The sequence below is a fragment of the Schistocerca cancellata genome, chromosome 7 (assembly GCF_023864275.1).
Source record: "Schistocerca cancellata isolate TAMUIC-IGC-003103 chromosome 7, iqSchCanc2.1, whole genome shotgun sequence".
Lineage (NCBI taxonomy): Eukaryota > Metazoa > Arthropoda > Insecta > Orthoptera > Acrididae > Schistocerca > Schistocerca cancellata.
The window spans coordinates 119106473-119132254 of NC_064632.1; the positions used below are offsets into that span (position 1 = coordinate 119106473).

Sequence of the window (25782 nt, forward strand, 5' to 3'; positions counted from 1 at the left end):
CACAAGGGCTTAAGTCCAGGGGGTATAGTGGATAATACAGTACATCCCAGTCCCATCGACCGAACAAAGCAGCCACAGCTTGCGCTGTGTGCACCCGTGCATTGTCGTGCAAAACGATAGCTGGGTTGCGCAGAAAGTGTCGCCACTTCATTCGCAAAGCTGGTCACAGGTGATGCTCCAAAAACGAACAGTAATACTGTGCACAGATGGTCTGCTGTGGAGGACCATATTGGATTACGGACATTGTTTGATACCAGGTATTTATTCCCTTAGTATAACACCATCAAGGTCGTACACGAGAATCACTGTAACTTTCACTTCAGAACTGTTCCAGACATTCGACATGCAGTAGACCACTCTATTCACACTATCAACAGAACAGGCTCTGCTAACGGTATACTATGCCTTCCACATTGCTTGCAACGGGTTCTACACAATGCTGGTGACTACTTTAAAGGGCAGTAACAGGCGCAAACATGTAACTCTTTTGTATCGGTTGTGAATAAACAGTTGCCACTATTTAAGTTCCAAACTTCATATATATATTATTTGCTCCTCACAAATTACTAATAGTGCATAAAACATTAACTGGAAATTAAGTGTTGAGAACACATTCCATTTTCTTACTATAGTTTTACTATCTATTTCCTTGATTTGAATGTAGAAAACTCATTGATTACATCACTAAAGTCAAATTTAGAAACTGTGATGTATTCTATCAAGAAGGTAGCTGAATCTGACAGTCTGATCCAACTATACTTGACATTCAGTAGTTTTTTATGATCTTTAATTTGCTGAAACTGCAGTGACAAGATGCCGCTGTCACTGTGATTGTCATGCATACCCTCAACTCTATTTCACTGTTTGGATAAGCAACTCATAATCCATAGTTTGGTGGTGGGGGGTGGGGTGGGGGGGTGGGGTGGGGGGGTGGGGTGTCTACGCGCCATCCCCCCCCCCCCACTCCGTTTTTGTGGCCTCTCTGTGTCTAGGTCCTTGGCAGGGGACTATTTTGCCATAGCTTTGGGGCAATCCTAATTAATGCACACTTCACGCCCTAGCCTCAGTACATTCCTGATTAATGCACACTTGTATGTATAAGTACATACTTTTTTAAGTAAAATAATAATCTTTTCACAATAAGTATGTTGCTTTTTAATGTTAGTCACCACAACAGTACGATATATTTGAAATAACAGCACCCAAGTGCACTAGTAATGCATGAAGTAGGGGCTAACAAGAAATACTTTGAATCTAGTTTTTTAATTCCTGGACACATGTAATTCCTGCAAGAAACATTTTATAGACACACCATCAACTGAAAATACACATCCGCATTCTACAAATCAGACAATTTAGTGTGTTGAATATACTTTATTTCTTGTGTAGTGATTGCATAAACATAACCTACTTTATTTCAGCAAATTTTGTATATATTTTTAACTTACTTCACAAAGGTGCTGGTGTTCAGCAAGGGCCTTATAATCTCCAGGGACTCCAGCAGAAAGGAATGCTTGGACATGCACAAGGTACTCTTGCCACAAACGTAATGCTGCAGCACCATCTTGTCCACGAACCAAGCGAGCTGACAATCGATGGTACTGTTGGAAAGTCTCACGGAATACCTGTAGTGTAAAATGTAACACATTTTATTTCCAGTATGAAATCCTTCAAGCTATATTTGAAACATGCTATACCATTTTCCTGAACAAATCTCACTATGATTTAACAAACTATTTTCTGATTTACATTCCACTCACCATTCCTGCCGTTTAAAATATAAATATTCTAATGTGACTTCTGAAATTTTCCCGGCGTATTTCTTCTTCTAATTAGAAGAAAAAAAAAATATTCTAATATTCAAACATCTACCTGTAATTACATTGTATCATTAAATATTGTATAGGACATGATTACTAATTTAGAATTATACTGTGGAGTATACAAAAAGTAATGAAAGAGTAATGATTAATAGAAATAGACGAGATTAGTGTACTCCCCCACCCCCACAAAATCTCTGCTTCTCACTTCACCTCTATCAGTGACTGATAAATTGGTAGATTTTCTAATGGCAAGTATTAATCATCTAGATAGCAACGTGAAATTTTAAAAATGCACACAAAGCTCATTTCATTGTCACCTACAATAAAGGGCAGATTCTACACTCAACCTGCAAATAAAAACAATTGATTACAACAAATAATATTGGATGTATCGGATCACAAGCACTATGTCCTTTTAGTGGAGGAAAGCACCCTTTACGACAGGGCTAGTCTATAACAGTTTAGAACACCTCTCGTCTTATATGCTGAACAGAGATAAGCTACAGTTGTCTTGCCCCCCTCGTTATGGGTTCTGAATGATCTGCCCTTCCTTTTTAAGCTTCTCCAATCCACCCCTCTCTCCTACTAAGGAGGAAACTATTAGTTCTGAAAGTCAGGGTTGTGGGTGTACTTTCATGTTTGTCTACTGGGAGTGATGACATTTTGCCTCCTAAAGATAAGTTGTAATAAATAGCATGACATTTTGAAAAATTCTATAAAAAGTCCTATTATCTTTGGAGATGTGTGCGCAAGGGTATTTTTTTTTACTCTAAAATATTAAACGATCATTGTTCTGCATAGATCTAATGACAGTTAAAAGAAATTAGTTATTCTCAGTGTTTGTGTACCTGTTGCCAGAGAGCAAGCACTTCCACAACCGGTGCATCATCTACAGAGGTCTCTGCTGAGCCTCTCAACTGCTGCAGCTGTGACTCAGTCTTGCCCAAAGCCAGCAGATGGCTACGCAGGGCGCCCAGTTGTTGTTCAGCATCTTGCTCTGTTGCTTCTTCCACAGCAGCCAAGCTCTGAAATTGCATGTGATATAAGTTCAATTTGTTCCTTTGATAAAACTGTGCTGGTATATTTTTAAACAAGTAAAACATTCTGATTACCATCTCGTATTAAATTTCAGAAAAACTGTACATCAGGTAGCATGTTTAAGTCAAATAATCTGGTGAATCATTATGACCAAATATTCAAGTTAATTCAAAATCAAGGTAACTGCTTAGGCACCTCTGAATGTAAAAAAATAAATGGAATCACAGATAGTACCCTTTAATTGACAAATTGAGATCTCTACCGGTTCCTGAGAGAAGCGGTCATAACAGATGGATGGACGGATCGATGGATGGATGGATGGATGGATGGATGGACCGACAGACAGACAGACAGATGGGCAACAAATGGCAAAAAATATATTCTGTGATATAATAACAAATAAACAATTTTCGTTTTTTTCCGTTTATTTGTACTGTAAAACCATGGTTCTTGCCAAATTCAATGAGTTTAGGTCGACAGGACCTTTTTTCATGAGGTGTTTGCAAGTATCAAAATATGTTATATATACGGCCATATCTTTGGATTGCTTCGACTTACGCAATATTTTACATAGATTTCAAATCGATGCTTTTACCCATTAATGAGTAAAAGGGACCTTAACAACAGACAGACAACAACATGATATTCTAGGAGTTCTGTTTTTAACGACTGGTGGAGGGAGGGGAAGCGACAATATGGCAAAGCGTCCGTATTTTAATCTTAAAATTGTGAGAATTCTGTTTTTCTTAAGGCGATTTGAGTTCTGAAAGCACGCTTGATTTCCCATGCGATACAGCAATGGGAGCACACGCAGCGGAGAGTGATTGGATGTGGGGCGAAACAATTTGCGGCGAGAGCGGCGGGGCGCTCGCGTGGCCGGCTGGCGTTAGCCCTCTCCGCGCCTGCCCAACACAGCGCAGCGCTCACCCCGGAACCGTGATTCAATTAAAATTGCAAGGACGCGGGGCTTCATTAGATAATTGCACGTGCACGGGCAGCACGCCGATTTGCCGGTTCCTCAAGGCCGGCTCTGGGCACGCGAACGGAGCGCAGGTGCCGTGCCTGCCGCCATGTTGCCCCTGTCCTCGAGCCATGCTGCCGCACCCTGATCAGCAAGGCCGACAAAGTGGTCCATGGAGAAGGCGTATCACGACTGCACGCTGGGTCGTTTAGGTGTAAACACCTCTCTGACGTTGAGCATGCTTACGGGCAGAGGAGACAGTGGGCTCGTTACTAGTAAACCTATTCATGGGCGAATCTCCGTTCCACACTACCGGTACCAAAGGTAACTATCATATGGGAGTAAGGGGAGAGGGGAGAGGCCACATTTTGCTAACGTTCCGGAAAACCGCAGCCATAAATTCATACCATCTCAACAGAACAACACTTGTTCACACACGACTTGTCCCGTTTATGAATTACCTAAATTATACAGAAATAGTTTGGTTATTAAGATCCTCTGATCTGCCCGCATTAAGCTACATGTGCAACCAGCCCGGACGTATCTCCGCGCCAGCGCCAATTACAGGATATCAAGGGGCCATGCAACGGTTTTGGCCCAGCTTACCCCAAAAGAGGATACGACTGTTGAACGACACTCTTCCCAACCGAATCAGTGAAGCATCCAAGCCAAGGGCGTACCCAGGAGGCGGGGGGGGGGGGGGGGCAGGTCATACTAGTCTCAGGAAACAAGGACTCGAGACAACAAACAGTACTTCTTATTAAATAAAACAGTAAACTAGTGAAAAACTGCGAATATCTTCTGGGGGGGGGGTGCACCTGTCCCCCCCCCCCCCGCTGGGTACGCCCATGATCCAAGTCCAGGGGCGTGCAACATCCTACTGGCAAAGGACTACCAATTTCTTTATTCACTTGACTTGATTTAGTAAACACTGAGATAAAACCATTTATCTTTTGAACTCGTAAAATTTTATTTCACATTTCCTCTCCTTCCAGATGCTAGCTTTTTAGGGTTTTTTCGAAACTGTGATATATTATTTCGTTTATGCCATGCCATTGCCCCTCCGTCCCCTCTTCTTCGGGATCGACACAACAGTGTTATCACCACTTCTGTAGTTTTCCTTCATTTATGGAAACCAAGGTACTTCAATGCGGCACATACTCTGATTGGTCTTCTGTTTAAAATTATTCAGCACTCAGAACAGCTTCAATCTCTATTAACGGAAATGAGTGAGTTCTGCCGCGGTCGAGCAGGAATACAAGCATAAATCCAATTCGTGAAAACAGAACAGGAAGGAAACTGTTGCAATTTTCTCGCAACAGTACCGAGGTGAGCGTCAGCTGAGATTGGGCCGAATTATTCAGCGTGAGAACCAGGACAGCCCTCACTTTGTTGGAAATTTGTACAGCCTGGCGCACGAGCCAAGTCGTTCGTGCTCAGTGAGCACCAGAATACATAATGCCAGGCGGACGGAAACAAATGGCGCGAATAGCTCAAGTTGTGCAGAAGTAGGTGGCGCGGCTCGCGTGCCGCGAACGGCATCGAGCGGGCGATCATAAAGACCTGGCTGCAATTAGCAGCCGGAAGTCCAGGTACGCGGGAGACTTCTCACGGGAACAGTACTGCTTAACAGCTGCACGCGAAATGCCAGCACTGCCGAGTGCTCTGCGACATATAATTCTATAAGGGGCGAGACGAGCGAAAACGTATCAGCCCACAACAGCCGCTGGGAGAAGAACGACGAGCATTACTTCTAGACTAATTCTTTCACAAACGTACAAAGTTAGTTGCAAAGCCTCGCTTATGAGTGCCTTTCTACATAGCACCATAAATGTTGGAATTTAAATGAAAAAATCTTATTCTGTCTTGATCACCACAATTAGCCGTTTCTTCAATAACATCTTGTTACGACTACTCGGCTTCAAGCACACATGTCATCATTACGTACATAAACAGTCAAGCCAATGCATACAAATAAAATGTAATCTGAGCGGTTCTTAGAAAATTATATCCACTAACAGATAATGAAATGGCATCATCGCTAGAGCTGTGATGGCCAAAAGCTGTGGTGATTTTCTAGTTTTATGAAGAATTAAGAAGTTTGTAAACGCGATTGGCTATGTTCCTAATATTACAGGCAACCCATAGACTTCCGCGAAAAAATAGTGAGATAGATACCCCCACAGTGATGGACGGAAATCTTCAATAACACATATTGGCAATAAGGTAATTTCCCTGCACCAATAACTTTTACTACACGGCACGGTTAAGAAAGATGAGACGTTACTAAATTGAGAAAGAAGACAGGTGAAGACGTCACCTACTTTTAAAAATATGCAACCGACATCTCATCCGCGAAGGTAAGTTTGAATACCGCAGACTGGGCTTAAAATTATCCTGGCTGATTAATGTAGCAGATGCTTTCAGTAACAGCAACCGCACACACAGGGCTAGCGTAGTAATATCCACATTCGTAACAGTGTTCATATTCTTATCAAGCAATGTTATCGAAATTTATCTGGCTTTAGTAGCTTTAAAATTCCAAGCAATCCCCACCCTCAAGGGATGGACGGGAAGCTCATACATCGCCTACCCCATTTCCAATACAGCACCCAAAAATCCATCGAACACACAAACACATTAAAATATCTGCAGCTAACTTGCGACCACAACACCAATTTATTAACTGTCCAAATTGGAAAAATCACTAGCACACTGTCATTGGGTAATTTCATCTTCCACACTTTAAAAAGCCTCGTCGACATTGTTGTTCTATTCAGCCTGGAGACACCTACATCCATTTGAACCCGTTTACTCTATTCACAAAGTCTTGGTCATCTGTACAACTGTTACTCCCTCACACTTCCATCCATTACCAAATTAACTATTCCTTAGTGATTCAATATGTCTCCTATCAACGTATGCCTTCTTTTTGGGCAAATTATGCCACAAATTTCTTTTCCCCACAATTCAAACTAATATCTCTCACTCACTAGTTATCCGATTAACGCATCTAACAGTCAGCATTGTTCTATAGTACCACATTTCAAACCGTCTATCTCCAAAATGGTAAATTTATGTCAAAAATTTTTCCCCAATCGACCTGACCTACATTTCTAACCTTCAACATTTCAGAAGCTTCTATTATCTTTTTGCCGAAACTTTTTAACATCCATGTTTCACATTAAAGGTAAGGCTACGCTCTTCACAAATACTAGATCTTTTCTGATGACGATATACTCCTGAGTAGCCTCCACCCAGGAATCTGCTATCATACACACTGCAATACTACTGTGTTTGCCTGTCTGACAAGTCTACATCAGCCACCTAGACTGTTGCTCCTGCAACCACTGAAAATACTGTGACCCTTCGCGGATCATGTGTTTGGCTACATATCAGCGCTGAAATCAGTTCCATACATGGAGTAATGACGTCAATGATCAACTGGTTGTACCAAGTGTAGAGCTCTATAATCTCACGTGTGAAGAAAGGGGAGATAGTTGTGGCATGTGCTATCACAAGTTAAAGCAAATGTCACTGCGTTAACTCATAGTAATTGATTTCATGCTTTGGTGTCCTATTAATTTTTATTTTATTTTTTGCTTGTACGAATATGAAATGCCAACAGGTGAGCAAATACCATAAACTATCTGTCTCTATTTCTAAGTCACTTGCTAATAACACCTAGAGTTTCCATGTCAGCTGTAGCTTACAAGTATTTCCTTAGTTGAAGCTCTTCCAACTGGCGAATTTTGGCCATTCAGACCATTTCCACGTACTGTCAGAGCCTACCACTGTATGGACATAGCAGTTCTGAGAGCAAGCATATAATAAGCGGATAATACTATGACATCTTCTCAGCACTTGAAAATGCCCTGTAAGGCGAAATTGCTTAACTGTGTTACAATAAAAGTAAGTACTTGTAAGTAAGTAACAGCCGAGATGTCTTTGAACAAATTTACAGTTACGGTAGCCACAAGAAGAAAATGATTATCTCAACTGATTCCCTACCTTAAGTTAGCAAGTGATCTTATAAATAGAGACGGAGGTTTTCGCTTAAATTCTGCTAGGAATCATGCACTCTGTCTGGTGGAACAACGTAAGGGCGAGGTTAATGCCACTCGCATTCCTGTAGTTGGCTATCACTAATTTCTGACATAGGTCATCTTTGGTTGTGTGGGGGCACTAATTAAAGATTACGAAACACAAAACCCACTGCCGTAACATGACTAACAAGGAGAGGTAACTGGCGGTGGGATGGAGTTTTTGAAACAGTCTATACAGTGATGTTGATTAAGGTTCAAGGAATCACACCCTGCTGCCATTCGCCCTAGTGAGCCCTCCTTTGCGAATAATCGACAAAAAAATAAGTAAATAAAATAAATAAATAAGCGGAATTTCGCATGATGATCTGCAGCTTGCAAAACAGTATCAATTTATAGATTGGTTGCATAAAGTGTTGGCTACGGTACTGACATCACATGCAAAAGGATGTGGTATGAATATCATCACTTTCCCTGAAATCTTTTATTTTTATCGAAATGACTTTGATCACTACTTTTATTCAATTAATTGATTTACACGCATTTTCTATTTGTATTCCTTTATCACGTCATTTTAATCAACGTATTAACTTCTTCAGTTGATATTATTTTTTTCTTCCTATCATTCTTTTTCCATATGGAAAAATAATTTAATAATATTTATTTATCTATAATCAGGTTTAAACATTTGAAAATAGCGGTTTGTGGGTTAAAAAAACAAAAGCCGAAATAATATATTTATACTGACTACGAAATAGTGTCAAGAATGTATTTTTCGTTACATGATGTACAGCTTTTGGATGGCAATCGTCACACAAACATTTAAAACATAAATTCTTGCAATGATTTAAGCGAAATGAAAAATGAGAAATAGAAATAATGAATGCAATAACATGGACGAAAATATAGGATGATAAAATGGAACTTAATACACAACAATGATCAAAATAAAGTGAACAAGGATTCCAAGTGGAAAAAGAGTGATGTGGGAAAAATGAAAGCAAATGATGTATTTCATACGATGACTAATACAACGCAACAAAGGAACAGAATAAATTATATTTAAACCAATTAACTGAAGAAAAGTAACGATGAAAGTAGTTTCGATAAAGATTTTAAAATAAAAAATTTTAAAGCACCTGACAATATTCGAACCCACATCATTTTGCACGCGAGGTCAGCGCCTTTAGCACTACGCAATGCAACCAATCTGTAAAAAATAATTCTATTTTTGAAAAGTTACAGAGCATTACGCGAAATTCCCCCCCCCTCCCCCCTTTTCTTTGGTCGAATACTCTCAAATGTGTGTCCACCAGGGTACGGCTGCAGGGTGATTCCTTGGTTCTTCACCTGCATCACAGTACAGATTGTTTAGAAAATTCGATCCCGCCACTGGAGACCTCTCCTTGTTAAGCGTGACGAAACTGGTTTAAGCCGGGTTCACACACGCAACGAAAGTATCGCCACAAATCAAGTCATTCTGAAGTGGCGTTGTGAGCTACCGTTCACACAGGGCGCCACAAATTCTTCGTAATTGCGCAGTTTGCAAAATGGCTTCACCTGTCTCAGCTGATTAAACGACTGTACATATTACTAAATAAGATGTTTTGGAAACATAATAAATGTAAAATATTACTTACCAAAATGTTTCTCGTCTCTCTTGTCTCGAACCGGTCTGCAGCTTCAAACCAAGCAAGGCTGGGTTTATAAATACCGTCTGTAGACGCACCACTCTTAAGTAATTTCAGTACTTTTTTATGTTCATTCATGTAAGCATTTCGAATGCTTCGAATTTTTAATTTTGTTGTAGCTACATCAATTCAAGGTACATATTCACGCATACCGTTTACTATTCCAATTAATGCAGCATCTCTCAAATTTCTGTCTTTGTATGATTCGCTTTTGTGGCTCCAAAGACATTCCCGTTCTTGATACACCTCCAAGAATCTCATAATTGTCTCTGTTGATCACTATTTCGACATATTAATAGCAAACGCACAAACAAAAGCACTATCTGCGAACGAATACGCACTAGAAAAGTTTGAATCCAGCCGCGAGGTAGCAATCGAATGACGTTATTCGATTGTGGAGAAGGCAAAATGGCGCAACAAAGTAGAACCAAGTTCAACTTTGTGTGACGTGACAAAAGTTGCGCTTCTTATATGGCGCCACCGAAAACTAGGAGTTCACACATGCAACTACAAAGCAACTGCGGTTCGCCATTAGCTGTGGCGATACTTTTGTCGCCTGTGTGAACCCGGCTTTACTTCCAATGTTAAAAGACGTCACCAGAGTCCCGCCTCTGCGCACGCGCGGTACTGAGCACACACTACACGCCGCCACGTCACTGACCTGCTGCACGGAGTCGAGGAAGTGCCTGGCGGCGCGCAGCTCGTGATGGCCGGCTGCGCGCTGCTCGGCGGCCTGCGCCAGCCGGTCGAGCGCCAGCCGCACCTCCTGCAGGCGGCGGCCCAGCTGCGCCAGCTCGGCGCCCAGCGGCACCGACGACGCGTCCACGCCGGCCGCCTCCGCCACGCGCGCCGCCAGCTCTCGCAGCTCGCCCAGTCGCGCCTGCTGCGCCGACAGCGACGACTCGCTCGCCTGCGCGGGCACACCTTCCAAGTCCACACCGGCGCTCGTCATCGCGCGCTGCTGCTGCTGCCACTGCTGCCAGCTTCCTCCAGCCTTCTCGTATACTCCCGAAATGCAGAGCGCTGCGGTCGCGCCGCTACACGGTCACGATTTTCGTTCACTTCTTGACACCTTTCTGCAAGTTGGGGAAAGCGAAACTCTAAGAGCCTAAAATTTAGCCGCTCCTATGCAGGAAACCGATGCCCAGGGCAGTTCCGACGGGCTGTTGCAGGCACACAGGGGGTTGGGGTTGTTTGGGGAAAAGAGACCAAACTGCGAGGTCATCGGTCTCATCGGATTAGGGAAGGATGGAGAGGGACGTCGGCCGTGCCCTTGCAAAGGAACCATCCCGGCATTTGCCTGGGGCGATTTAGGGAAATCACGGAAAACCTAAATCAGGATGGCCGGATGCGGGATTGAACCGTCGTCCTCCCGAATGCGAGTCCAGTGAGCTAACCACTGCGCCACCTCGCTCGGTACAGGGGAATGGGAAGGGGCCGGGGGCGGGGTATGAAAAAGAGACGGTTTAACGAAATAACTGGGAAAGGTACGTGTGTTCTCCTACAAACAGTGTACTGTTTTTCTGCCTACGAAAATAAGTCTTCCACCTCGAACTATTGCAGTGTCATCACAGTACAACACAACAATCGCGACACTCAATCTGCTTTTTGTTATCCACTGCGACAGCATCACAACAAGCTGTCAGCAGATGACGCTACTGAGTGCAATATCGCACGAGTGTAAATACTATCGTTTATACTGATTCGTAACCTTGTTTATAAAATAGGAAGCATGTTGTTGTTGTGGTCTTCAGTCCAGAGACTGGTTTGATGCAGCTCTCCATGCTACTCTATCCTGTGCAAGCCTCTTCATCTCCCAGTACCTACTGCAGCCTACATCCTTCTGAATCTGCTTAGTGTATTCATCTCTTGGTCTCCCCCTACGATTTTTACCCTCCACGCTGCCCTCCAATACTAAATTGGTGATCCATCGATGTCTCAGAACATGTCCTACCAACCGATCCCTTCTTCTAGTCAAGTTGTGTCACAAGCTCCTCTTCTCCCCAATTCTATTCAATACCTCCTCATTAGTTATGTGATTTACCCATCTAATCTTCAGCATTCTTCTGTAGCACCACATTTCGAAATCTTCTATTCCCTTCTTGTCCAAACTAGTTATGGTCCACGTTTCACTTCCATACATGGCTACACTCCATACAAATACTTTCAGAAACGACTTCCTGACATTTAAATCTATACTCGATGTTAACAAATTTTTCTTCTTCAGAAACGCTTTCCTTGCCATTGCCAGTCTACACTTTATATCCTCTCTACTTCGACCATCATCAGTTATTATGCTCCCCAAATAGCAAAACTCCTTTAAGTGTCTCATTTCCTAATCTAATTCCCTCAGCATCACCTGACTTAATTCGACTACATTCCATTATCCTCGTTTTGCTTTTGTTGATGTTTATCATATGCCCTTCTTTCAAGACACTGTCCATTCCGTTCAACTGCTCTTCCAAGCATATGTAGTGAAATAAAAGTCGACAATAACTAAAATTTGACGGTACATTTGTCATTCCGTAGTTCCCTAAGGACCCTAGGATGTATCAAACGGCACCTTGCCAGACAGTGTAGTCCCGATTCTTTTATAATGTATAGATATTTACTGAAGATGCCAGTAAGCATCAGAAGACCTGACCTTTTCCAGAAAGATATCGTACATCTATTCAACAAAGCGAAGTTTTGTTCGCTATATATTCATCCAAACTAGTCAATGTGAAACGTAAGGAAACCTGTACTGAATGTAACGTACAAAATAAGCCACCATATCTTTAGCTGAAGAGAAAGCCACACAGACGTGACAATAAAACGTCAAAGGAAATGAAACTCTTTCCCGACACAGAAGTAGTGTGTGTGTGTGGTGTTTGGGAACTTATGGGCGCCCAACGGCGAGGTTATCAGCGCCCTGTCATCGATGAAAACAAACGAATGTCGATAAGAACGAAATTTCACAACAGTTCTACATCTGAATCACCAACTCCAAGAATCTTCATTCAACATATTCGCTTTTGACGCAAAATTAATTATATTTACAAAAATATTCATTTATTGGGAATTCGTGTGAATTGCAGCAATGGGCAAATCATCAGACACTACAAACAATTTTTGTGTGTCAAGAAAACTCCTGATCATAATAATAACAACAACAGAAATTCATTCTTCTCAAGCATGAAATATTTGTTTATATTCCCTTGCATTTCTGCGAGTATACCCCAATTATACAGATATTCCAAAGTATTTCTTCATAGTTAAGTTGCAGTTTATGCCACTGAATCAGTGAGATTTGGGCGTTTTTACATTTCCTTCGCGTTAATTTATGACTCTTGGAAATTTACTAATGCATGTAACCCAAAACGTAACAACTATTTTGTTAGTTAAGTAGAAAACTAATTAAAAACACACGTTGTCCTTACGACGCAGGTAACTGGCTTTCTCACCGCTGGAGCGCTAGTGTCGCTCCAACTGTTACACGGTAATAACTTTCGCGGCAGTGTGTCTCGCGACTGTATGTAGAAGACTGTGGTGTCATTATGTCCAAGTAGCATAAACGAACTACTACGACCGAATTCTATAACTAACGTTGTTTATGTGGCAATAGCGTGCTCGGTTCACACGTCTGCCATCTACACAACTTGCTCACATTCAATACTGGAGATCTTGCTGCTACTTCAGACGGTGCTGTTGGATCTCAAAAGTCGATGAGCGGCAGCAGAAGCAAGCACGTTATTTTTGTCGGCTGAGGACTGGAGCTATAAAGTATGTTTACACAGTAAGATGGGTGATGCCAGAGGAGGGGCTGACGGAAGTAGAGGAATGTAGCCCCCCCTCCCCCCCCCCCCACACACACACACACGTACTGACCCCCACGTGGAGAGGCCCTGCATAGTACGCACCTTAACCTGTGGTTCGAGCTACCGCGAACGCAACGGGGGTAAAGAGAGGTTAAATGTATGTGATCAGTACTCATCATGATGAAATCGTCGTACGTACTGACATGTTTAATACTGAATCTAACTGCAACAATTACGTACACTTAATACCACCAAAGGAAACAGTGCGAAATACAATGACAATGCCGTACAAGACAGAAACACAGCTGTCACCAATGACTGCTTTACACAGTATACTCAGCTAGATAAGGTTGGCTGCAGCCACAAAGAAATCACAGAGCGAGGTTGCGCAGTGGTTACCACACTGGACTCCCATTCGGGATGACAACTATTCAGACCCGTTCCGGCCATCCAGATTTACGTTTTCCGTGATTTTCCTAAATCGCTCCAGGCAAACGCCGACTTGGTTCCTTTGAAATGGCACGGCCGATTTCCTTCCCCATCCTTGACAGCATCCGAGCTCGTGCTCAGACAGTAACGGGCTCGATGTCGACGTGATGGTAAACCCGCTCTTCCTTCCTATCCTTCCATAAAGAAATCACTAACGGACGACGTCTATGGACTTCTAAAGGTTCAGGACTAGGGAACTGGCCGGTCAGCTTAAACACACTGTATCTGAATCGGAATAACGAAGTGATTGGCGGACACGCAAAGGGGTGATGCTGGCGGTTCTCCGGTACCTGCAGACTGAATGTGGCTGTGACAGCAACGTTTGTACGATTCAGTACTGAATTCTTTCGTGCGTTTTCTGTTAACCTGCACTACTGAGCTTGCGTTGCAAGATCGTAATATCCATATCACTACGTTGCTCACTTTCGCTATTAGCTGCAGACATTTTTCTGCGTCTAATAAACGAATCACGAATTGATTGCAGAGGAAATAAATGGAACCCAGCGTAGTTGCAATAAGGTATGTAAACGAACGACTGATGTGGATAGATTTGACAGTGTCTAGCAAGAAAATTAGGATTGTGTCAGTATATTCGCATTGTGAAGGGACAGATCAAGATAAGATGGATAGTTTTTATGAGGCACTCAGTGATGTAGTTGTTAAGAGTAAAGGACAAGGACAGTGTTCTGCTCATGGGTGATTTTAACGCCAGGATTGGAAATCGAACAGAAGGGTATGAAAAGATTATGGGTAAATTTGGAGAGGACATTGAGGCCAACAGGAACGGGAAACAACTCTTGGATTTCTGTGCCAGTATGGGCTTAGTAATCACAAACTCCTTTTTTAAACATAAGAACATTCACCGGTATACTTGGGAAGGCAGGGGAACCAGATCTGTCATTGACTATATAATAACAGATCAGGAATTCAGGAAGGCTGTGAGGGACACACGTGTATTCAGGGGATTCTTTGATGACACTGATCATTATTTAATCTGCAGTGAAATTGGGATTGTGAGGCCGAAAGTGCAGAAGGTCAGGTCCATATGTAGGAGGATAAGAGTGGGAAAACTTCAGGATAACGAAATCAGGCACAAGTACATAACAGCGATCTCAGAAAGGTACCAGTTAGTTGAATGTAGTCAATTACAGTCATTGGAAAAGGAATGGACAAGGTACAGGGACACAGTACTAGAAGTGGATAAAGAATGTCTTGGAACAGTAGTGTGTAAAAGTAGGATGAAGCAAACAGCCTGGTGGAATGACACAGTCAAGGCAGCCTGTAAAAGGAAAAAGAAGGCGTATCAAAAATGGCTACATACTAGAACTCAGGTAGACAGAGAAAGTTATGTTGAAGAAAGAAAAAAAAAACAAACAGATAATTGCAGCATCCAAGAAGAAATCTTGGGAGGACTTTGGAAACAGGTTGGAGACTATGGGTCAAGCTGCTGGAAAACCATTCTGGAGCGTAATTAGCAGTCTTCGAAAGGGAGGTAAGAAGGAAATGACAAGTATTTTGGACAGGTCAGGAAAACTCCTGGTGAATCCTGTGGATGCCTTGGGCAGATGGAGGGAATATTTTGAAGAGTTGCTCAATGTAGGTGAAAATACGATCAGTAATGTTTCAGATCTCGAGGTAGAATGGGATAGGAATGATGATGGAAATAGGATCACATTTGAAGAAGTGGAGAAAATGGTCAATAGATTGCAGTGCAATAAAGCAGCTGGGGTGGATGAAATTAAGTCGGAACTCATCAAATACAGTGGAATGTCAGGTCTTAAATGGCTACACAGGATAATTGAAATGGCCTGGGAGTCGGGACAGGTTCCATCAGACTGGACAAAAGCAGTAATCGCACCAATCTTTAAACATGGAAACAGAAAAGATTGTAACAACTACAGAGGTATCTCTTTAATCAGCGTTGTGGATAAAATCTTCTCAGGTATTGTTGAAAGGGCCGGCCGAAGTGGCCGTGCGGTTAAAGGCGCTGCAGTCTGGAACCGCAAGACCGCTACGGTTGCAGGTTCGAATCCTGCCTCGGGCATGGATGTTTGTGATGTCCTTAGGTTAGTTAGGTTTAACTAGTTCTAAGTTCTAGGGGACTAATGACCTCAGCAGTTGAGTCCCATAGTGCTCAGAGCCATTTGAACCATTGTTGAAAGGAAAGTGCGATTATTAGTTGAGGACCAATTGGATGAAAATTAGTGTGGGTTTAGGCCTCTTAGAGGTTGTCAGGACCAGATCTTTAGCTTACAGCAAATAATGGAGAAGTGTTATGAGTGGAACAGGGAATTGTATCTATGCTTTATAGATCTAGAAAAGGCATATGACCGGGTTCCTAGGAGGAAGTTATTGTCTGTTCTACGAGATTATGGAATAGGAGGCAAACTTTTGCAAGCAACTACAGGTCTTTACATAGATAGTCAGACAGCAGTTAGAGTTGACGGTAAATTGAGTTCATGGTTCAGAGTAGCTTCAGGGGTAAGACAAGGCTGCAACCTGTCTCCACTGTTGTTCATATTATTTATGGATCATATGTTGAAAACAATAGACTGACTGGGCGAGATTAAGATATGTGAACACAAAATAAGCAGTCTTGCATATGCGGATGACTTAGTTGTGATGGCAGATTCGATTGAAAGTTTGCAAAGTAATATTTCAGAGCTAGATCAGAAATGTAAGGTCTATGGTATGAAGATTAGCATCTCCAAAACGAAAGTAATGTCAGTGGGAAAGAAATATAAACGGATTGAGTGCCAAATAGGAGGAACAAAGTTAGAACAGGTGGACGGTTTCAAGTACTTAGGGTGCATATTCTCACAGGATGGCAACATAGTGAAAGAACTGGAAGCGAGGTGTAGCAAAGCTAATGCAGTGAGCGCTCAGCTACGATCTACTCTCTTCTGCAAGAAGGAAGTCAGTACCAAGACAGAGTTATCTGTGCACCGTTCAATCTTTCGACCAACTTTGTTGTATGGGAGCGAAAGCTGGTTGGATTCAGGTTACCTTATCAACAAGGTTGAGGTTACGGATATGAAAGTAGCTAGGATGATTGCAGGTACTAGTAGATGGGAACAATGGCAGGAGGGTGTCCACAATGAGGAAATCAAAGAAAAACTGGGAATGAATTCTATAAATGGAGCAGTCAGGGCGAACAGGCTTAGATGGTGGGGTCATGTTACACGCATGGGAGAAGCAGTAGAGGGTAGGAGAAGTCGGGGCAGACCAAGGAGAAGGTACCTGGACTCGGTTAAGAATGATTTTGAAGTAATAGGTTTAACATCAGAAGAGGCACCAATGTTAGCACTGAATAGGGGATCGTGGAGGAAATTTATAAGGGGGCTATGCTCCAGACTGAACGCTGAAAGGCATAATCAGTCTTAAATGATGATGATGATGATGATGATGTTTCCTTACAGATCAGAACCACGAGGCTACAGACCCTTTTGAAAGATCAAAACTACGAACGGAAAATAATGTCACTGTGTCAAGCAGTCATCTTGATTCATAAATGAGCGGTAGGAGGGCTAAACTGACAACATCCCGTCGATGACAAGGCCATTACAGACGCAGCACGAACTCAGTTGCAAAATAAGCATGGAAGAAGGAAATGGCGTGACGCTTACAAGGAAACTGTCCAGGCATTGTGTCCGTACACGAGAACAAATAGCTGTGATCCATCTTTGTAGAAATCGTTACACATATTTCAGCTTTTCACTAACTCTATTGTACACTGTCACACAACTTGGAAATGGAAATGAAGTCCCATGCTTCTTTACAGAGCGTAGGGGAACGATGCGAAAGACCCGCACCGCTTTACTAGGCAAGGTCCTAGTGGAGGTGGTTTGCCATTGCCTTCCTCCGACCGTGATGAGAATGAATGATGATGATGAAGACGACACAACACCCAGTCATCTCGAGTCAGTAAAAATCCCTGACCGCGCCGGGAATCGAACCCGGGACCCCGTGCTCGGTAGGCGAGAACGCTACCGCGAGACCACGAGTAGCGGACACAAATTACGGGTAAGTAAAAATACCTACTTTATTTGTAGCATAATGATTAGGAACAATTATTAAAATAACAAATTGTTTTTAGCTTAGGTACAGCTAACGGACAACGGGGCAATGGAAAATTGTTCTCGTGTTTATTGTAGGATAAACTTGAAATTGCACAAACACGGTGCGTTCATTTAAAATATTGTCAAAATTAGATTCGAAGTCTATTGGTAATGCAATAGCGTGATGTGGAATATACACATAGAATAACTGGTCACGCAACTAAATCATACCTAACACAAAATTTTAAATCTGTCGACATGCTACCGCTTTTTAATACAACAGAACAATCGTTACATCACCCACATAACTAAAATAAAAGGAAGTAAAAAACTATCGCTGTAACATACTGCCACAAAAGACACATGCGTGCTACTGCAGACTTCGACGACAGGAAATAAAGCGAAAGGCTGTCATCCTTAGAAATCTAAGTGAGTCCGCTGCACGACGTCGCAAGAACACATTTTAAATGCGCACTTCACAAGTAACTACTTTGCATATGGAACAGGAGGAATGCTCATAACGATAAATGAGGAAGAAAGAAACGTGCATGTAGGTTCCAGTCAATGTTTTAACGCTTGTATGATGGCGAAATATATGCTGGCGGTAGTTAGGTTACTTTCGGGCATCAAGAAACTAGATTGTTCCATCAAGGAATCAAATTTCCGACACAGCAACAATTCTTCTCTGATTTACAACAAACGGGTCAAATTCAAATATTCAAGATCTAGTGAGGTTTAAAGCGTCACTAGCTTGTGAGTAAATATAAGAAGGTAAAAACCGTTATAAATTTAAAAACTGACAATGATGAACTAACACACAGTAACATCGCGGCATGAATAAGAATTTAAATCCCATGTACAAAACTTGTAACCTGCAAGGTACTGTAATGCAATGAAGAAACACGCTTCAGTGACATCACAACAGAAAAACTGGAGCCAACGCAAAGATACAAATATCACCAATGTCTTAGAAAAACGGGCTCGCTCTACCGAAAAGTTGCATCCATGCAAATGTAATTCACGAAAAGTTGGGTTTATAAGGCAGGTATCAAATGGCATCTACAATATGGAGCACAACTGTCAAGCCATGAAGTTTCTGCAATATAGAGATGAAATACGCTGCTTTGCCTGCGAATAAAAATCTACACATAATTACATGACTACGTCGGTCGACTTACTGATACGCTGGGCCAGTTTGTGGGACACTCGTGGGCTGCTGATCGATACACGATGTTCAACGTGGATGCAGCCGCTATCCGGTTACGTCAGATGAACTAACAGCTGCATTGGCAGAATACCATCCACAACTACGCGTTGACACGAAATAAGAGGCTACCTGCATTCGAAGAAGACGAACTCGGAACTGGGTTAGGGAACAGACTAACTGTCGCCGTCCGACCGAGACCCTCATCACGGAGACAGAGGTCAATATTTACCCAACTTATCACTAGATGACCGGCAACGGCTGGGTCACCAACAGACTGACGGGAAATTTTCTTGGGAGGAACTTTCTCACGACTACTCCCTGATTAACAAACGTAGGACAGCGTCCGAGATGCAATGGGATGAAGCTTCCATACGGAGACGCTGCTGTCGTGATGCAGCGCTAAAAGATATAGATGAAAAGAGAATTTTAGGAAGGTCATGCGTGCAATTCGTTTTTAAATCACCAGTTATAGCGCGCAGAGTGGGAGTCAGCCATCCTTAGGCTGAAAGATCAGATCACAGGGTTAGAGGCCACAGATAATTCGCTAAGGAACACGCACTATTAGCTATTCACAGGCGTCGTCGACGTGTTGCCGACTGAGCAATTTAAGAGGAGATGCCTGCGAAATCGACAGGAGTCCAAGCGTGACACTACGGTGAGAGCTAAAGGCGAATGTTGCTAGTATATGTACCATGCACCAAGCACCAGGCTGATCACCCGACAGCAGAGATGCGACGTGACGCTGTCGGTGGTCGCACGGCGACTGGAGGAGGCTGCTACGGTGCAGATGGGCGCAGCCCGTCCGCATCGATCGCCTGTGGACCGCCACGGCCCTTAAAGGGAATCTGTCGCTGCCACGCCCCGACTCTTATCGTATTTTCGCCTCGTGGTCCAATCTCTTAATGGATTTAACTTGTAAATCCTATAACAGTTGGGAGGGCGTTATGGTTCAACGTCCAAGAGGTTAATAGATACTGAGCACCAGTCCCTATTGGCCAAATCGGACCTAGGAGAAACTATCTTGCCATTCGCCCGAAGTGATTTAAGGAAACTATGGAGTCCTAAAACATAATAACCGGGTATCCAACCCAGCTTCCTCAAGATGCTGACCTAACAAGTGTGTCACCTCGATTTGTACACGGTTTTTCGATGATCATGATTGAGGTTCCCAGTGCCTCAGAAGTATCAAGATCTCATAATCAGAAGCTGTCAAAATTAAGCGCAAGACCTCTCTACAAGAAGCGGGTTTTTCGTGAAAATTTGCTCACGAACGGAATTACAAACATTGCTTAGAGAGAGACAAAATGGTACACATGGCTCTGAGCACTATGGGACTTAACATCTGAGATGATCAGTCCCCTAGAACTTAGAACTACTTAAGCCTAACTAACCTAAGGACATCACACACATCCATGTCCGAAGGCAGGATTCGAACCTGCGACCGTGGCGGTCGCGCGGTTCCGGACCGAAGCGCCTAGAAACGTTCGGTCACAGCGGCCGACCAGAGAGAGACAACTTGATTGTAGGCGAAACCATGAAAACTGGTAAATGCGGACCTACGAGATGGAACGTCCTCTAGAATCTGTGTATGTGATTCTCCAAAGGTCTCTAGCAAATGGATGTAAGGAACGAAATTATAAACATTTCTCGTTGAGAGACAATTTGATTGGAGGCGAAACCACGACAACTGGTAGCTGCGGACTTATGTGATAGAATGTCCTCTAGAATCTGTGTATGCGATTCTCCGAAGATCTCTAGCAAATGGATGTAACGAAATCACCACAAAGAATTTCCTCGCTTCATGAATTTCTTTGTCAATGCCCTAGAACCAACTCCGATGATACAAGTTCCATGCTGAAGAACCCTGAATGGAGACACTGGCAACAGGTCACCGATTTTGCTTATATTTTGCATTGTTGTAGTCCAGACTTAGATATAACTAATGCTGTTCTAGTAGGATGTGCTTCTCACTCAATGTCGAGAGACCGAGGTTTATATTTGCAGGTACCTACTGAACACCTTAATCCCTTTCCAAGGAAACGTGATTCATTGTAGCGATACAGGAGTCTGGTACAGCATTTAAAAAAAGAGTTATTTGTACGCAGTACGGGCAGGCTTTTAAAGCACCCCTCACACGTTCAGCATTTATCGCATAATAATGAGATCAGTATTAACGGTTTGCGATACATTCTGAAAAAGACTACAGAGTTTTAAAAATATTTACGGTCGTTCACCACATTGTACCGTGTAGTTGGTAACGGTTGAGGACGTCTCCTTTGCTATTGTATAAAGCCAATTTTCTGGTGCGCATACAGTTTACATTCGAGAAAAAAAAATGTTTACATCCCACTGTTACTCCGTCATATTCACAATAAGAATCATCCCGAACCTCTATTCGGTGAAGATGGTTTGGGAATAATCTATGATCAAATCTCATGCGAATTACGGAACTTACAGACGTTTTCTTCGCTTCGAAAGAACGTATGGCTGTATTTGTTAATATATTTCCCTTTACTACGTACTGATGACTGATACTGCTCTTCCCATTGGCGTCCTGTTGTTCTATACAATGCAGCCTTCAGGTCTGACGGCGGTAATACGGGGCCTCGTACTTTCGCGCAACATACTGACAGGCTATCATTGTGTCATTGATACTGAGCGTGCGCGGGCTGCTTAATCTTCCGCCTTAGCGGTTGCTTTAACGCCGCAGCTCCACGTCTCACGTCCTCGTACGGTATTCATCATGCTCGTAAAACTTTAAATCCGATTTCTCCAATACGCTTGTGAATTGCGTCCTACTGGGGCAGCTTTTGTCACATTTAAGAATATCCTACACTATCGAGCAAAGTCGGTGACCCACTGTGTGCACGCTTTCCTTGTGAATAAAGCGCCTTTAACTCGGCCCCTAACACTCGCCTCTCCCTTCCCGAAGACTGGGCTGCTGTTGTTGGTCTAAGAAGAGGGACAGGGCCCGGGAGAGGGCCGTAGGAACGTGACGGCCTCGTCTGTGCCCTGTGGAGCGTACACATACAAAGATAAGGAGGGAGGCCGAGCGCCACACACATCGCCCGCTTATTTGCGTTCGTGACTCAAACCAAATGCTGCTGCTCCGGAATTTCCGCCATACACGACCGCGAAATGAGATACACAGGCGCTCCCCTTAGTCACACCGCTGCAACTAATTTTATGCCCGGCGTCTCTGCTATGATTTCATTCTCCAGAGAAACAGATTTCTCTCAGCGCCTTCCAGTGCTAATTATTTCAGTTTCCTGTCACAAATGGCTCGATTACCCTATCGCAAATTTTTGTCAGCTTTATTTCAGTTGAATTTTGCCTTGCCAAATTATGCTTCACCACATATTACATATTTACATCGCATCATCTTACCTCACAAAAACCTACGCTCATAAAAGGCTTAAAAGAAGTCGTTTTCCTGCGTAGACCGTTCTCTCATTTCGAAATAAACGGTTTATTTCATTATCTAGCAATTCTCTAGTTTCACTTCCTTGGGAATTATCAAAGACAATACCCCACACTTATGCACGGACTGTAGCATGCTGTTGGAGTAACAATGTTTATTGTGATATATCTAGATAATGCCAAAGTGGGCGAAATTAATTAATTACTAAACAATTTCTCTTAAGAACTGTTTGCCTACACATAAAAACATTAAAAAAACTACATACAACACAATGTATAATTAGGAAAAGTTCAAAGACTGTTGGCCCACACATAAAAAAACAATAAAAAACCTACACATAGCACAATGTATACTTCGGAAAAGTTAGGTCCCTGCGGAAATGGTGCAATGCTTTTATTAACGCGGTTAACACCCTTCGTACAGGCCTGCTCATCTACCATATCCACTTCATATATATATATATCTTCTTTTTCCTAACTGGATAAGTGTAATGGCGAGAGAGAGGAGGGAGGACGGGAGAGCGTGAGGAATACCCATGGTATTTGAATATAAAAACTACATAAAAAACCAGACGAGTACTAAGAGTAAGAGACATGAAACGAAGGAAGTAACAGAGGAGTGACTGGGACAGGGTTGCCGACTATTCCTGATGCAATTCAGTATGCACACTGAGAAAGCAATTAGGGAAACTAAGGAGAAATCTGGAAGGGGAATTAAAGTCTAGAGAAATAAAATAAAAAACTTTTAGGTTTTTCAGTGAAGTTATAAGGTCAGAGAAGGCAAAGTACTTGAAACACCATTTATGCAGATTGGGTAGTCTCGAAAGAGGTTATAAGATTAACACTGATGACTTTAAAACGAGGGCAATAGAGTGTAGTCGAATTAGACGGGTGACGCTGAAGAAAACAAGTTAGGAAACGAGACGATTAAAGCAGGAGGTGAGTTTTGCTATTCAATCAACAAAATAACTGAAGTCGGCAGAAGTAATGAGGCTTTGGTAATGGTGGGGGCTGTAGGTGGCAAAAATTACAAAGGGAGACCCAGGCTTGAATACAGTATGAAATTTTAGGTGCATGGCGGTTGTAACAGTTGCGGAGAGATGAACATCGTAGCTACCGTTTACCTATCGGATATGATACTAAAACAGGACACATGGTGTTTGCAGAACGTTACTGCGGATGTGTCCTCGCGGCAGTTATTAGATGAGATTCGCTTGTTCGCATTATATCCAACGACTATGGAAAGCATGGCGACGTGCCACCCACGTGGATCGGCAGTGCACGTCACGTCGCCTATTAAGTAAGGCCGGAAACTTTCTACGATGTGACCAGCAATCTAATACGAATTTAGTTGCTGACCTGCATATAGTAATCCATATCCTTTTCCGCGACGAGTTTTGAAAATCATGGGTGACCAGTTGCCCACGTTACAAATATAAATCAATAATGCGGTAAAAAAATATCTGGGAAACGATGGTAGTTACAATGACGAAAAGAATACTCACACAAATGACCAAAGTTCTGATAGAGAGCGAGGTGAACAAAATTTGAGGGCAAATGCTTCCATCGCAGGCTTTTTTTATGCCAAGTGCATTGAATGAACCAAGAGTCCACCTGGGAAGTCCCACTGACGGCACCACACACACACACACACACACATACACACACACACAGACACTACTACCTCCACTCACCTAGAGAGAACGCAGTTAACGAACCTTAATTACGCGTCTTCCAATCTAAACTTTCCACCTTAACTGACAATCGGAGGAAGAAAAACAAAAAATATGAAGATCACAGTTAAAAGTCCCGTCCACGACGAGACCATTAGAAACGGAGCGCTATTTCGAATTGGACACGGATGGAAAGAAATTCGTGGTACAAAGTAAGTCTTGATGGTGAGACGAGGATACGAATCGCTGTCTTTCCGAATGTGGGCCCTGTGTCGTAACATCGCACCAGTCGCTCGATATGATGAAAGAAGGGGCAGATTCCTTTCCCCAGTACGTTCTTCATAAGTTATATGATAGTACAATCTTTGTAGATCATCTGTTTACATAGGAAGATTAGTCCGTTCATATACGTTCCTCGATGTCGTGCAAGTCTTCCTTTGCAAAAAAAAAGATCGCAGAAAGTGTGTCATGAGTGCTTTATTTCAGTGTCAAGACTTTCTCAACTGTTATCGTACAGCGGAGGTTAACCGCAACACATCCTGACGGAACAGGACGTATTACAAAGCTGAAGGAAGCTGGCTTTGTTGTATAACATTTGACATATCCCTTTCAGCGAGACAATCTGCAACGCTTTGCTGCTACTTACCTAAGACGCTTACTGCATTTCCTTCCTTCCTCTGCTGAAACTCTGGAAATTAAAAGAAGTTCTCTCTCTCTCTCTCTCTCTCTCTCTCTCTCTCTCTCACACACACACACACACACACACACACACACACACACACACACACAACATACCGTTGCACCAATATACCCGTAATACTACAAACAAACGGCATAGACGACGATTCAGCCAAACGACCTCACTTTATCTGTGGAATACTATTCAAGTGAAACTTCCATAGAAGATTCACTAATGGTCACAGGAAAAGAATTAGCAAGAAATTACTCGCTGTCTCGATTAATGGAATTTTTAAATAGGCATTTTAACGGGGAGAAATAGTGCTGAACAGTCTAAGAATTACAACATAATGGAACATGTACGATTTTCTGAAAGATCAAAATCTGTACTTGTTCACTTGTGGGCTTCTCTGCCGAACTTTAAAATCATAAAATAAAGCTGCATGAGGCTCTCAAAATAGTAGTCCCTTTATAAGGGGCGTACAGACGTTTTTAAATCTTTCATCCGGTAAGTTTACGGCTTTCCTCACACTGGAGTTGATTCATTCTACGGTTGATGACATTTGAGAAGCCAAGAGGTCACTGGCATTGAACAACTAGGATGACACTGCCTGCAGTCTTTTTTTCCCAGCATTATCGCTTCGTTTCCATATTAACGCTGTAAATACGACACGCGGGCCAGTGTAAGTATGGTAAACGTATTTTGATGGCAGCTGGGGAGCGTAAAATCTCCTGAGTGAGCAGACATTCATTTAATAAGCAATCAATGAGTACGCACTCCAACCAACTTTATTATAAAAGTTCAACTACACTGTTTTCATAGAATTTTTGTTATGAAAGGGCTCCTGGTAAGTACATCGGTAAGAAATCACGTGGAAAGGCTTAGATCACGATCACACACACA

The 25782-nt window shown here is 42.6% G+C and overlaps 1 protein-coding gene across 1 annotated transcript in view; it reads right to left on the minus strand.

The window, feature by feature from the left end:
* LOC126092560 (muscle-specific protein 300 kDa) overlaps positions 1-25782 on the minus strand; it is a 651560-nt gene that overhangs the window by 37495 nt on the left and 588283 nt on the right. Inside the window, exons 118-120 of the mRNA XM_049908233.1 lie at positions 10218-10466; positions 2672-2848; positions 1449-1625 (exon numbers count right to left, since the gene is read on the minus strand). Of these exons, the coding sequence (XP_049764190.1) occupies positions 1449-1625; positions 2672-2848; positions 10218-10466 (603 nt within the window). The remainder of the gene's footprint in view (positions 1-1448; positions 1626-2671; positions 2849-10217; positions 10467-25782) is intronic.